General features: G+C 53.7%; 2 protein-coding genes across 2 annotated transcripts; one reads left to right on the top strand and one right to left on the bottom strand.

Annotated features, from left to right (window-relative positions):
- Positions 1-1016: 1016 nt before the first annotated feature.
- On the top strand, positions 1017-3910 carry STEEP1 (STING1 ER exit protein 1). Its single transcript, XM_051630480.1, has 7 exons — positions 1017-1378; positions 1489-1606; positions 1765-1806; positions 1917-2055; positions 2569-2658; positions 2784-2876; positions 3443-3910. Exons 1-7 carry the CDS (start codon positions 1255-1257, stop codon positions 3503-3505), a joined length of 669 nt encoding a protein of 222 aa, XP_051486440.1. The 5' UTR covers positions 1017-1254; the 3' UTR covers positions 3506-3910.
- A 5837-nt stretch (positions 3911-9747) lies between these two features.
- SLC25A5 (solute carrier family 25 member 5) lies at positions 9748-13039 on the bottom strand. The gene is made up of 4 exons (XM_051630056.1): positions 11571-13039; positions 10995-11481; positions 10737-10877; positions 9748-10142 (listed from the first exon to the last, which is right to left on the bottom strand). The coding sequence occupies exons 1-4, from the start codon at positions 12084-12086 to the stop codon at positions 9985-9987; spliced, it is 1302 nt and encodes a 433-aa protein (XP_051486016.1). The 5' UTR covers positions 12087-13039; the 3' UTR covers positions 9748-9984.
- Positions 13040-13111: the final 72 nt, after the last annotated feature.

Genomic DNA, 13111 nt, shown 5'->3' with positions numbered 1-13111 from the left:
GCCGGACCAAGGGGCGGGGGGGCGGCCGGTGACGTCACTGGTGGGCGGGGCAGGCGGGGCGGCTGCGCGGGGCGCGGGGCGGGGCGGGGGGGGCGGTTCCGGTGTGAGCCCCGCGGAGCCCCTTGCTCAGGGCTCGCCGTGGGGTGGGGAAGGAGGAGGAAGTGAGGGACTCGCGGGCTGAGGTGAGGACAGTTTAATGGGTGAAGCAAAAGCTGCGCAGCCAGGGCAAAGCGAAACAGGGAGTTCCGTCGCTGCTTCCATCGGCCGTTCCCAGGAAAGCAGGGCTCCGCCACAGACAGCGGTGACCTGGGAAGACAAATGCCGCCCCGCTGCCCGCCCCAGCGTGGTATGGCTGAGCAGGATGCCACGCGGCAGGGAGTGTCCTCTGGTCAGCCGGGGCCAGCTGTCCCGGCTGCGTCCCCAGCCCCCGCGGTGAGCGCTGCTCGGCAGCGCGGAAACCATCCCTGCGCGGCCAGCGTCCTGTCCAGCACCAGCCCAAGCCACTGCCCTGCCCGCTACTGTGAAGAAAATTCTCGACTCCAGCCCAAAGCGGCGCAACCTGCTGCGCTGCACTTTCTGCTTCCACACAGGGCTTCTTCCAAGGGAAAATAATATCTCTTCTACCTTTTTTTCAGTTCCCTTTGGGAGTAAAGAATTTCTGCTGCTGCCTAGAGCAGGCTGGACACGGCCCATTTCTCCAGCTTAACCTCATCAGTGACCCTAAGTCACACAGGGGAGGAGGCTCCAGAAACAGACCCGGGAGGAAGACCCACTGCCTCCGCAGAAACTGAAAGACAATAATAAAAATGCTACGTTCACGCCTGCACTGCAGGCCTCTCGTTCTTGGCCTTTCCTGCTCTTACCCAGCAAGAAACGGATGAGCCCCCTCGGTGCTTGTCAGGAAGAGGCTCTCCCCAACGCCTGTAAGCGCGCCAGAAAACCGTATCTGCCAGAGACCGCGGGTTCCCAGCGGGTGAGGGAGGCGGGGACGGAGCCGCCGCCGGTTGGGAGCGCCCGGCCCCGCCGCTGAGCCCACAGAAATGACGTCAGGACACGCTCGGCCGCCGGAATTTGCATTTAAAGCGCGATCCTGCCGCGCTGGAAGCGGGGGGTCTTTAAGCCTCCCCGGCATCCGCGCCTCCCCTTTCGGGACAAGCCGCCGCGTCTCGGGAAGGGGCCCGCACAGCCCCGGAGAGCAGCCGGGGCCCTGCCGGGGCCGGGCGGAGCGGGGCCGGGGGCCGGGCCGCGGCCGCCATGCCCAAGGTGGTGTCTCGCTCCGTCGTCTGCTCCGACACCCGTGACCGGGAGGAGTACGACGATGGGGAGAAGCCGCTTCACGTCTACTACTGCCTGTGCGGGCAGATGGTGCTGGTGCTGGGTGAGCAGGGGCCGGGGGCGGTGCGGGCCGGGCCCAGGCCGCGGGGCCGGGCCGGGCCGGGTTGCAGGCGCTGGGGCCCCGGGGCCTGAGGCTCCTGCCGCCCTCCCCAGACTGCCAGCTGGAGAAGCTGCCGATGCGGCCGCGGGACCGCGCCCGGGTGATGGACGCCGCCAAGCACGCCCACAAGTTCTGCAACGCGGAGGAGGAGGAGTGCGTCTTCCTGCGCAGGTGGGAGGCGGCCGGGACGTGGCCTCGGCCCTGCGAGGGCCCCTCCGCCGCCCGGGGCAGCGGCTGCTCCGGCCTGGCTGGGGTCCCCAGCCGGCTGGGGTCCCGGCAGCGCGCTCCGCTGGCTGCCCAGCCCTCTGAAGCTCTCCCTCTCTCCCCAGGCCAGAAGGCATCGAGCGGCAGTTCAGGAAGAAGTGTGGCAAGTGAGTGACAGCAGCAGGTCTTCCGTGACTTTCAGAATCTGTTGGTGAGATAGCTGTAGGGATCCAGAATCTGGGTTTCTTCACAGCTGTGCGTGTGTTTTTGTTTCCAGGTGTGGCCTGTTGCTCTTTTACCAACACCAACAGAAAAATGCACCCGTGACCTTCATTGTTGACGGTGCTGTGGTTAAATTTGGCCAGGGTTTTGGGAAAACAAACATATATACCCAGAAACAAGAACCTCCCAAAAAGGTAATCAGCTTTAGAGAAGCAAAAAGGCTGTCTTTGCTTTTCAAAAAGGTGTGGTGAGGTGGGCGCAGAGGAGAGAAACAAGAAAGAAGAGGACTTCTAAACAGTAACTCAGCATGGTGTCTTCTCCCTGTTTGCTTTAAGTTCTCCTTTACAGAGGTCACTGTAGTTTGGAGTCCTAGCATGAAAGGAAAGCAAAATAAACTTGGAAGTTCAGGCTATGCCTGCTCTTCAGGCTGTTACCAGAACATTCCCCTTTGTAAGTAGGTCAGGTTGGCAGTCTGCACGGTGATTTTCAAAATCTGGCTCATCTATTTATGATGTATCAGTGAGTTTGCTTCTGATAACGACAGCTCTAAATCCAGAAATCAATGGGGATAAGTCTCCTTTGCCACCCACAGAGTTCTGGTAATCTTAATGACTTGCACGAGAAGCCTTAAAAGCTTTGGAGGGGGAAGTCATGCCCAGTGGCACAGCTGTTCCAGGGTCTAACAGAATGCTCTGTGACTCGTCCAGGTGATGATGACCAAACGCACCAAAGACATGGGCAAGTTCAGTTCTGTCACCGTCTCCACCATCGATGAAGAGGAGGAGGAGATTGAAGCGGTGAGTTGTGCCTGCCTGGGCAGCTGCCTCAGAGGCTGCTCAGAGCCAATGACTGTCTCACTGTGGGAATGGGTTGTTGTTACTTCGGTGTTTGCTGTTGCGAAGTGGCACTGTATGTGTTTCAGAGGGAGATTGCAGACTCCTATGCCCAGAATGCAAAAGTGATTGAGAAGCAGCTGGAACGCAAAGGCATGAGCAAAAGAAGGCTGCAGGAGTTGGTGAGTGGTGTCTTTGGGGCCGAAGGCAAAGCCCTGGGATCTGTTGGCTGGGTACACAAAAGCTATCTTGCAGATTGAACTACAAATACAGAGAGGTCCTGGTATAGTCATAGGTAACTTGTAGCTCTGTGAGGATGGCTTTTTCTTTACTGGTTATACAGAGAAGTTCTTCTAGTTCTCCTGAACTTAAAATTGTGTGCAATTACCTATAGAGCTAACTGAAGAGCAGCCAGCAGAGCTTTGGAGGGAGACTTCCCATGACCTATTGGACAAGGAACGAGGGAAGGGGAAACCAGGGCATGGCTTTACCAACCAGAGCACCTCAAGTGCTCTCAAGCCTGCTTGGCAGAGCAGGTCTTTGCAGTGAGGCATCAGGGCAAGCTAAGGCCCTTGTGGGCTTTTTATGGTGGTCCTCATTTTGTACCTCGGGGGAGGAGGGAGTCAGCAAAATACTTCAACTACTCTTACTACTGAAAAGCCTGCAGTGGTCAGACCAGAAGACCAAACCTCATTGAAGGGAAACTTATCCAGACACTATTTAATTCTGTCTTAATTTCCTCAATCAGGCTGAGTTGGAAGCCAAGAAAGCTAAGATGAAAGGAACCCTGATTGATAACCAGTTCAAATAAAATGCTGCACATCTGCTGGGTATTTGCAGAGAAAGCTACCAGGAGCTATCACAAATCTGTCAACAAAGCAGAAGTAACAGACAGTGTTCATGGGCAATGTGCTGCAACCAGCTTGGAGGATGAGTACAGCTCTGTCATAAATGATACTGTGGTAACAATTTTAATAATTCCAGTGGCACTGGAGACCTTGTTGTTCTGCAGTTCTCTACAGACCCAGTGTTATGAGCAAGCTGTTCCAGCCAGAATATTTACTTTTGGGAAAATCTTCACTGAGTGCCTTGCTGAGATCAGTGCACCTTTAGATACCTGTCTTTTTATTTTTGTGGTTTTCAAATGTGTAAGATTTCCCTAAATGTATTGGAACAAAAGGTCAACTGTACAACAAAGAAATCATTACAATAGTCAGCTTTGTGCCTGTTCTTAATTTTGTTATTTTAAATGTGTCCACAACTTGTAGCAGTTTGGAAGACATGCCATTCCAACAGTCTGGAGCAACTCAAATAGAAGGCTCAGGGATTGTGCTGGTGCTCACCCTGACCAGCAGACAGGCTGTCAAGGGCAGCCACCACAGGCTTGGCTGCAGCTTTAAGTCTCAGCTCCTACTGAATACTGGAAGACCACAGTTGTACACAACTAACTACACTGTCCCAAAAGATATTTCCTGATACCTAAACATGAAATCCAACCTGGTTTTAAACTACTGAAAACACAAACTGACTGAATTACACCAGTAATGAGTACAAATACATAGTTGGAAGCTACTGCTGTGATTGGTGACCATTTAAAGTAGAATATAGCTGCACGTCTGAACTAACCTGCTCTGCAGAACAGCATCAGTATTTGGACTTGAAAGATGTGAAGGAAAAATTGTTTTTAATGTACTGACCACTAAGGACTTAGATAAAGACAACTTTTAAGAATTGTTGTCTAAAGTAAATAATATTTTATGTCTCTTGTGTGCTGTAATAACAATGCTCTACAGCTCATGTCGTTGCTCTAGTTGGGAGTAAATACCATGTTACAGATTTGAGCCAAAATACTTTTCCTAGGGTGTTCTTACTCTACCAAGTACATAAAATAATGTGAGCATGAACAAGGTGCTGCATCTCCCACAATTATGGAAGACTTCCTATACTCAATAAAGATTTTCCATCTGGCTTTATAACATTGACTGGGAAAACTCAGACCTGCTCAGCCTAAGGATGTATTCTTCCTTTCTTTGGGAAAATAAAGTGTAAGGGAGGAAATGACCTCTGCCCCAGACCTGGCAGGCTGGGATGCATCAGTCATGAGCCAATTTAATGCCAGGCAGAGTAAACCCCCGGTTAACTCAGGTTCAGGTTAACTCGAGCAGCACTGATCTTGTTCACAGCTGATCACCTGCTCATCAGGAGCCTATTTCCAGAAGCCTGTGTCCAGAGGCTTTTCAGTTAAGCAGTTATAAGGTGGTGTGTAATGCTTGGGAAGGGCACACCTTTTCCAGGTGTGGCTGCACAGTCCAACCTGGTGAGAGCCTCAGGCTTCCTTTGGGAGTGACCCAAGCCCCCAGTAACCACAGGTGGGTCTCTCTAAAAATCAGGAAGTTTCTTCCAAGCAGGAGTTAAATACTGACTTTTGAAAACAGGCTTTGCACCATGTGAGGTCTGTTGGGATGCAGACTTCTTCGTCTCCTGTTCTCATAAAGGACAAAGTACAGTCCTGCTTCAAGTGACACCCAGAACAAAAGCTGATGCAGGGATAGTGCAGTTTACAGTGAGGGTTAAGGTCAGGAGTGACAAAATGCAGGGCTTCAGCTGACGTGGGGCTGTGAAGGGACTGCCAGGTGGGGCTGAGACCATCTTTGCAGTTTGGTGAGGCACCAAGAAAATGTGGTGAGTGCACAGCTCAGCACAACTTGTCCAAAGTAGCAGTTACCAACTGCCATGGACTTCCTCAGCTGCACACCTCCAGCCTTGAGGCAGTGTTCACAGCACAGTACAGCACAGCACAGCACAAGCACTCTGTTGCAACTTTTAGAGTACCAGCCCATGCTGTCACGTGTCTTTTCATTCCTGTCATTAGAGATCTGCCTTGTTTGGCTCAGGACTCTCTCATGGACCAATTTGGGAAGTATGTGGTTTGTCACTCTAGCAGTCCCAGAGATACTGCTAATAAATACACTTAATTATGCAGTCAATGGCTGAAACAACTCCAACACGGATAATCTGATCCAATACATTACTAAGTATGTGGGTTTTAGCCTAACTAGATCTAGTTTACAACAATTTAAATCAAGTTGGGTTATTAATTTATAGATCTAAAAGATGTTAGCTGACTAGGAACAGGAAGCAGGGGCATCTAGTTCAAGTATTAATTAAATGTCCTCATAATAGATACCACCATTCTGCAGAGTTTCCCACACTCTGGTAGCAAACAGGTAATCTGCAGCAGTGTTTGGACCAAAGAAAAGTCAGATTTTGTGTTACCATAAAAGGTAACAAAAGTTTTTATAAATCTGTAAACATAGGTGATAGATTTGTTTGTTTAACTGAGCATTATATTTTGCATGAGAACTTGTCCTGATGCAGAAGTACTGCAAAGGTCTAGCATATGAAATAGAAGTGGATGAGTGGATCTGTTCCAAAAATAATGCCATACATGGCCAGACTTACCTTAGTGTGTTTCCTGGATTAGCCCAGTCCAGTTTCCAAGCGCCTTCACAAGGACCTAGTCTGAATTAGCATGTCAGAAAGCTCCTTGTGTAGCAATACTGCTTTTTTCCTCATAACCTGTAAGAAATAACCCACGCAGTTCATGAACACTGAAGAGAAGCAATAATGGTGAATCCAACCCCATGAGTGTTAATGGCAGATCTCTGCTGGGAGATCTTACGAACCTAGCTGGCCACAGCATGCTGGGTTTTTAGCCCGTCTGCTTTGGGCAGTCAACAGAGGCACCTCACACGGCCGGGAAAGGGAGGATCAGTCCTGCAGGTGGTTTCAACACACTTGCCTTGCTGGAAACAACTGATTTTACCCAGTGTGACCCAAAGCACTGTATCACCCATGGTACCCACTGCAGGAGCAGTGCAAGCGGTACATAGAGGACACTGGGGCCATGCCTGGCCCACAATGACAAGAACACGGGAGCAGGGGGACTCCTGGCTCCATCCAGAGCACAGAGACACAGCCTAGGTTGGCCCAACAGCTGCTGAAGGGGACAGCAGGAGGGATGAGCTGGCGCTGTGTTGGTCTTTCATGATTCAGGTCCTTGAGGTGGGACACTCTCCATTGCAAGGCTCAGCAAGATTCAGGCAACATGAACTGGAGAAAGCTTTCAAACAAGCCTGTCTTTCCTCAGGAGCAGGTTTATTCCATGCAACACAACCAGTTTCTGCTGCTCCTCCTCCACCCAATGCATCCATCCTCAGCCCCTGCATCCAGCTGTGCCAAGCACTGGGCACTTGGAGGTCAGGCTCCATTGGCACTTCAAAGGCAAAGCTGTTAAGGGGGATGCAAGGTAGAAATGGGGCCTCACACAGGCAGAGCAAGCCTGGAGCTGCCCGCCCGCCTGCCAAAACACACTCCAAGCCTCTGCTCCCTGCCTGCACCAGGTAGATGAAGACCCCCCAAATTGCTGCCTGGCCCTGCACCCATCTTCAGCAGAGAGAGCAAGGAAGTGCAGCCATCACACCCTCCTCCCGCCACCCGGGGCCAGCCCCACAGCTCTGCTTCCATCTCTGCTGCCATTAGAGCCTCCTGCAGCCCTGGTAAGACGGCGGTTGCCCCTGTCTGGCCTTGCCCAGCACCCAAACCTCCCAGCCAAGGGTGGTCCCCACGGGCTCCGGGCCAGCCCCGCAGGGCTGTGGGGAGGGAGGGCAGCCCCATCCCGCAGCCCCAGCACCACGGCCAGCCCAGCCCCAGCACACACGGAGCCATTCCAAACCCCCAGCACCGCTCACCACCTGCCTCAGCCACTGACGAAGGGTTTCACATGATCCCATGCGCAGCCGAGCTGCGTCAACAGCTCCTAAGCCTGAGATTTGCGGCCGCCGGGCGAGGGGCCAAGATGAAAGCAGCGTCACAGGCCCACCCCAGCCTGCCAGCAAACGGGCTGATGCACCGGAACAAGATGTTCAAGACTCCCCACAAGAGAATCATCTTTAAGAGGAAAATCAACCCCTGTCCCTGCTGTCCTTGGGGCAGCCAGGCCTGGTGGACAAAACGCTTGTGCTGGAGGAACCGCACTCAGCTCGCTTGCCTTGTCCTGGTCCCTTTCCTCTGCCTCAGTTTCCTCACAAAAACAAAGCCCTTAATCCCTCTGTAATGTGCTCCTGTGGCAGGCAAAAGCAGCAGCTGAACCCCCCCAACCTGATTACCCAGATAAAACCACCCCCAGAGGAGCTGCCGAAGGGACAGGATAAACCCCCAGGGAGCCCCAGGCCAGAGGGGGCTGCCAGCCTGTGCTCCCCAGCAGTGCCGCTCAGGAAAAAGGAACTGTAGGCTCTGCCCCATGGGTCCCGTGCACCAGAGCTAAAAAAACCCTGTGAAACACATCCTTGTTTCCCAAGTCCCAAAGGCAGTAACGATTGTGGGTAGCTACAACCCATTTCATTTGGTGCCAGGCCTGCACCCTAAACCCAGTGCAAAACACTGTAGGTGTAAGGACTTATGGGTCCCCCAGCTCAGCTCCTTTGCAGCCTGGCACAGCACCATGGTCACCCACCACCACGTGGAGGAAGAAATGATGAATGTACCTCACTGTGCCAACAGCCTGGCCATGCTTTCTCTGTGAAGGAAAGGATTCCCCATGCTCAGCAACGAGCATTTCAGTACTGCCCTTGAAATCCAGGAGAGCTTAGCAGCAGGAGGCAGTAAGAGCCCTTAATTAAATAGCTGGCACTTGTACAGCAGGAGTGGGCTCACCAGTAAGGCTGCCCCGTGGCACAGACCCCTGCCTGCTCCTGCCAGCATGCTGCCCACCACTTGTGGCACTGCTCTGCATCCCACAGGAAAACCTTCAGCCCATTTTTGTTTCCACAGCCGGGAGCGGGGAATTTCACACCACAGGAGCCCAGGGGCAGTTGAAAAGCACCAGCAGGGGCTCTTGGCTCAACAGCATGGCATGAGACCATCTCCCATCATGAACACACATGCCCATTCACAGGGCCCCAAGCATGCTAACACCAGCCACGGCAGGATGGTGTTGCGCTCTCGTGCCTGGCTGGCCAGCTTAGATCTCAGCAATAAAACCAACAACTGCCCTCTGCAACACAAGGACTTGTTTATCTGCCTTGGACAGTGATTGAGATTGGTTTCAGTGATTCAGATCAACCACTTGGAGCAGCCAGAAAGGACCAAAGGCATGGAGGCAGTGAGGAAAAACATGCTGATCTGGAAGGCAAAGGACCAGGAGAACATCCACTCACCACCCCAGCTCCCCAGGTAGCTTCACTGGGGTGGCTCACAGACCCAGGTAGGTGTCTGGGTAAAGGCCAAGCCACACATATTGCCCAGTCTTGCAGTGTTCTTCCCAAACTGTGCCAGCAGCATAAAGGAATTTCCCCCTTCCCCCAGAACTTGGGGCTAGGACAAGCTTAACTTCCAAGGGATAAGCCTGGGGATGTGGCTCCCTGTCTGGCAGGCAAGCACCACCCTGGCACAGGAACTGTCTCTGCTCAGCTACTACATCCTCACCACACATAACTCCTGCAAGGGCAAGCCTAGCCAGAAGCTCTACAGAAAAACAGCAATTACCTGCACTTAGGTTCTCTGGCTGGGTTTTAACATGCCTGAGTTCTAAGCCAGAGTCTGTGATGCCAGCTCTGCTCCCCCAGACAACAGCAAACAACTCTTGAACATTTCTCCAGCCTCCCAGGCGTTCAGTGCTGCAGGGAAGGCTGTGCTTTGCAGAAGCAAAGTGTCATGCGTTCTGGGTATCAGACAGGCCAGAAGCAGGACTGTTGGCACTCAGCCAGTGCATCATCTCTGGTTAACAGGGTCTCAGGGGAGACCAGCTGCTTGAGTCCTTCCAGCTGCCAGTTCCCATTGCAGCCCAAACCATTGGCCTCCACGAGGGAGGAAACACTACACATCTTCCTCGGCAGCCTGCACTGTGTTTACCTGCCGGATGCCACAGGTAGTTAGCAGGCAGCAAGGTGTGCAGGATGGAGGTGGTTCATCTTCCTCCTCTACAGTCAATGCAGAGACCCCCACTCCCCTCATGCTGCAGCTGCTGCAAGAACAAACATGAGATGAGGAAAGTTGGTTTCAAATTTTTATTTCTTTGTACTCTTTAAGCTGGAGTGACTCAAGTAGAAACCATGGTGGTCCCATCAGGGGGAATAGTTTGATAAAGACGGGGCAGGCATTCAACCCTGCCCCACACCAACCTGTATAAACATCAGCTGCCACTGTTTAGTAACTAGACAGTTTTCAAACAAGTCCATTAACGGTCAGAGACTACATATAACAACATGCCAGTTCACAACAGAAAACAACTTATGTGTACTTCTTGATTTCATCATACAGGACTAAGACAAAAGCACCACCCATTCCTCGGAGTACATTCGACCATGCACCTTTGAAAAACGCCTTGGAGCCCTCATCCCGGGCAATCTTCCGCCAGCAGTCAATAGTGCCGGTGTACATTATGTCATCTGTGGGAGACAGACAGCATTAGGAATTGGATGCCCACAACCTCCAACATCCAGGTCAGAAATGGCCTGACGTATCTGTCAGCTTCATAACCTCAAGCGTATCCCAAATCTTGACTTTCTCCAGTATTAGCACATCAGAGGACGAGGCAGCCCAGGACATAGCCTGCTGCTGCTGCACTGCCCCTTGGAGACACTGGATGGACCGGTCTGAGCAGAAGAGAAGGCAGCTACTGGTTCCTTTGACACAAACACTTTCAGACCAAAAAGCTATTGCACAGTCAGTCAGGATGCGCCTGCTACCAAAGATGTCTCTTCTTTGCCCAAAGACACAAGTTTGCAACATCCTTGGGCAAGTTCTGCCATTCCTGCCTACTGACAGATACCTGACTGGAGCACGCCATGTTACAGGCATGCTGCAGAGACTGACCTGCCCATGCCTCCTGCTTCTACAGCCCCTCTCACACATCTGATAAGAGGTGAGGATATCTACATGGCTTGGTGAAAGGCAAGCCACTCAGCCTTCACCTCAACTCCATCATCAACTGTTGACTGAGGGATGCCTGACACTTCCTACACCAGGAGGTAGAACCTTACCTCCTTTACGGCCAGACTGCATCATCATGCGACGACGAACCGTGTCAAAAGGGTAGGAGACCAAACCAGCAACAGCAGTGACGGTCTGAGCAATCATCCAGCTGACAATGATGTGGGTGTTCTTTGGGTCTGGAAGCATTCCTGCAGGAGAGAGGTTTTTGATGAGCACGGCAGGTGAGCCCCCAGCATCTGCCAAAACGCCCCACAGGCCTGCTGCAGCCCAGCACCTCGCTTTTAGCGCCACTTTGGTCAACCTACCCTTTGCGGTGTCATAGATGCCGAAGTAGGCAGCTCTGTAGATGATGATGCCCTGGACAGAGACATTGAAGCCCTGGTACAGGCCCTTGAGCCCATCCGATCGGAAGATTTTGACCAGGCAGTCACCGAGCCCGCGGAACTCCCGGTCAGCCCCAGCTTTACCCACGTCCGCTGCCAGGCGGGTTCGGGCAAAGTCAAGGGGGTAGACGAAGCAGAGGGAGGTAGCGCCAGCGGCACCCCCGGACGCCAGGTTACCAGCGAAGTACCGCCAGAACTGGGTTCGCTTGTCCACGCCGCCCAGGAAGACCTGCTTGTACTTATCCTTGAAGGCGAAGTTGAGGGCCTGGGTGGGGAAGTACCGGATCACATTGGCCAGGTTGCCGCGCCAGAAGGACAGGACGCCCTGCTCCCGCGGGATGCGCACCACGCAGTCGATGATGCCCTTGTAGTGCTTGTCGGCGGAGATCTGCTTGCTGGCGTGCTGCACCTGCGGGGGGCGAGACCTCGCAAATCAGCGCTGCTGCCCCGCGGCCGCCGCCCCCCTCTCCCTGCGGCGACCCCGGCCCCGCCGCTCACCTGCAGCAGCAGCTTCACCCTCTCGATGGGGGCGACGGCGGTCTTGGAGATGGCGGCTGCCACTCCGCCGGCAAGGAAATCCTTGAGAAAGGACACGGCCGCATCGGTCATGGCGGGAGGCGGCGGGCGAGGCGGCAGCAGCTGCGGGGGGCGGGTGGCTGAAATGGCCGCCTTATATAGCGGCGGTTGCGGGCACGTGGGCGGGGGCGCGGGTCCCGCCCGCCCATTGGCTGCGGCGCGGGGGGCGGGCCCGGCGGGGCGCGTGGCCGGTGGCCCCGGGTCACCCCTCCCGGCCCCGCCGGGCCCGGCCCCCGCGGCCGTAACGGGGCGTTCCGTGCCCGCGTGCCCCGGCGCCGCCGCTGCCATCCCGGGAACCCGCAGGGGTGCCGGGCAGAGCACGGCGCGGGTTTGGGCCGGGAGGGCGTTGGCTCCCCAGGCAGGCAGGCCCAGGCTCCCCGAACCGCGGCCCGGACCCCCGCACTGACCGCTCCGGTACCAGCCCTGCCTGGGGCACATGTTGGCGTGACCCTGGGGGGCTTCTCGCGCGTGGATGTGATCACACAAAGGAGAGGCTGGGTTGATGAAAGGTTAGTAAGTGATGTACGGGTCGTAGGAGTACATGACAATACGAAGGTGTTTTTAGCATACCAGAAACAAGTTAAAGGGAATTTTTGACTCACTCGACTCTTACCAGGTTGGAAGAGCTGATCAGATACTCATATGCACCCACCACTCAATCTTTAAAATCTATTTAGAAATACAATAGTAAAAAAACATTCAAATATGCTTGGACAAGGGCACTCTTTAGAAATCTGTTCCTCCCTAACAGGCTCACATCTCCTTATTCACAGATCTCAAATAACCCTCAGTATTACTACCTGCCCTGTGCAGATGGGGAAACTGAGGCACGTAGAAACATGCTCACTAAGCAGGTTGATTTGAGAACCAAAAGCACTTACACCATCAGAGGGATGCACATCCCACCAGATCTGCTCTCTACCATCTCAATTTTTTGCCATTCTTCTCTGGTAAAAAGCCCAGTGTGCAGCACCACTGCAGCAGAACTGGGCAAGCCCATTTAAAGAGATCCTGGAAGACCTCAGCTGTAGAGTGCATCAATGCTGAGGTCAGGTGCAAGGCAGGCCTTACAGTTACCCAGATCTTTCTGCAGATCTCTCTCCGTAGCCACAGACTGTCCCTGCACTAATCTGCCATTGCCTTATCCCACTGTGACCTGGCTGAAGGAAGCAGTTTCTGAGATTTCCATATTTCCACCAAGCAGGGACATAAATGGTACAAGACGACACAGAAAGTTGTGTAAACCAGCAGGCAAACCCTGTGCTGAGCCCAGGCTGCTGCAGCTCGGGCAGGAGCAGGGCTGGTGGGCACACACACCTTCCCCAGCTGCTGCTTCACAAACTGCCACAGCCTGAGGCTGGTGGGACGTGCAGTGGCCTTTCCACGTGGCCACAGGGGTTTAGGTTTTCTATCAGATGGCACTAGGATGGGGCTGTTCCGTAGCTCTGCTTCTACAAGGGAAC

This window comes from Apus apus, chromosome 12, assembly GCF_020740795.1.
Source record: "Apus apus isolate bApuApu2 chromosome 12, bApuApu2.pri.cur, whole genome shotgun sequence".
NCBI classification, from domain to species: domain Eukaryota; kingdom Metazoa; phylum Chordata; class Aves; order Apodiformes; family Apodidae; genus Apus; species Apus apus.
This window is presented reverse-complemented; position numbering and strand designations above follow the sequence as displayed.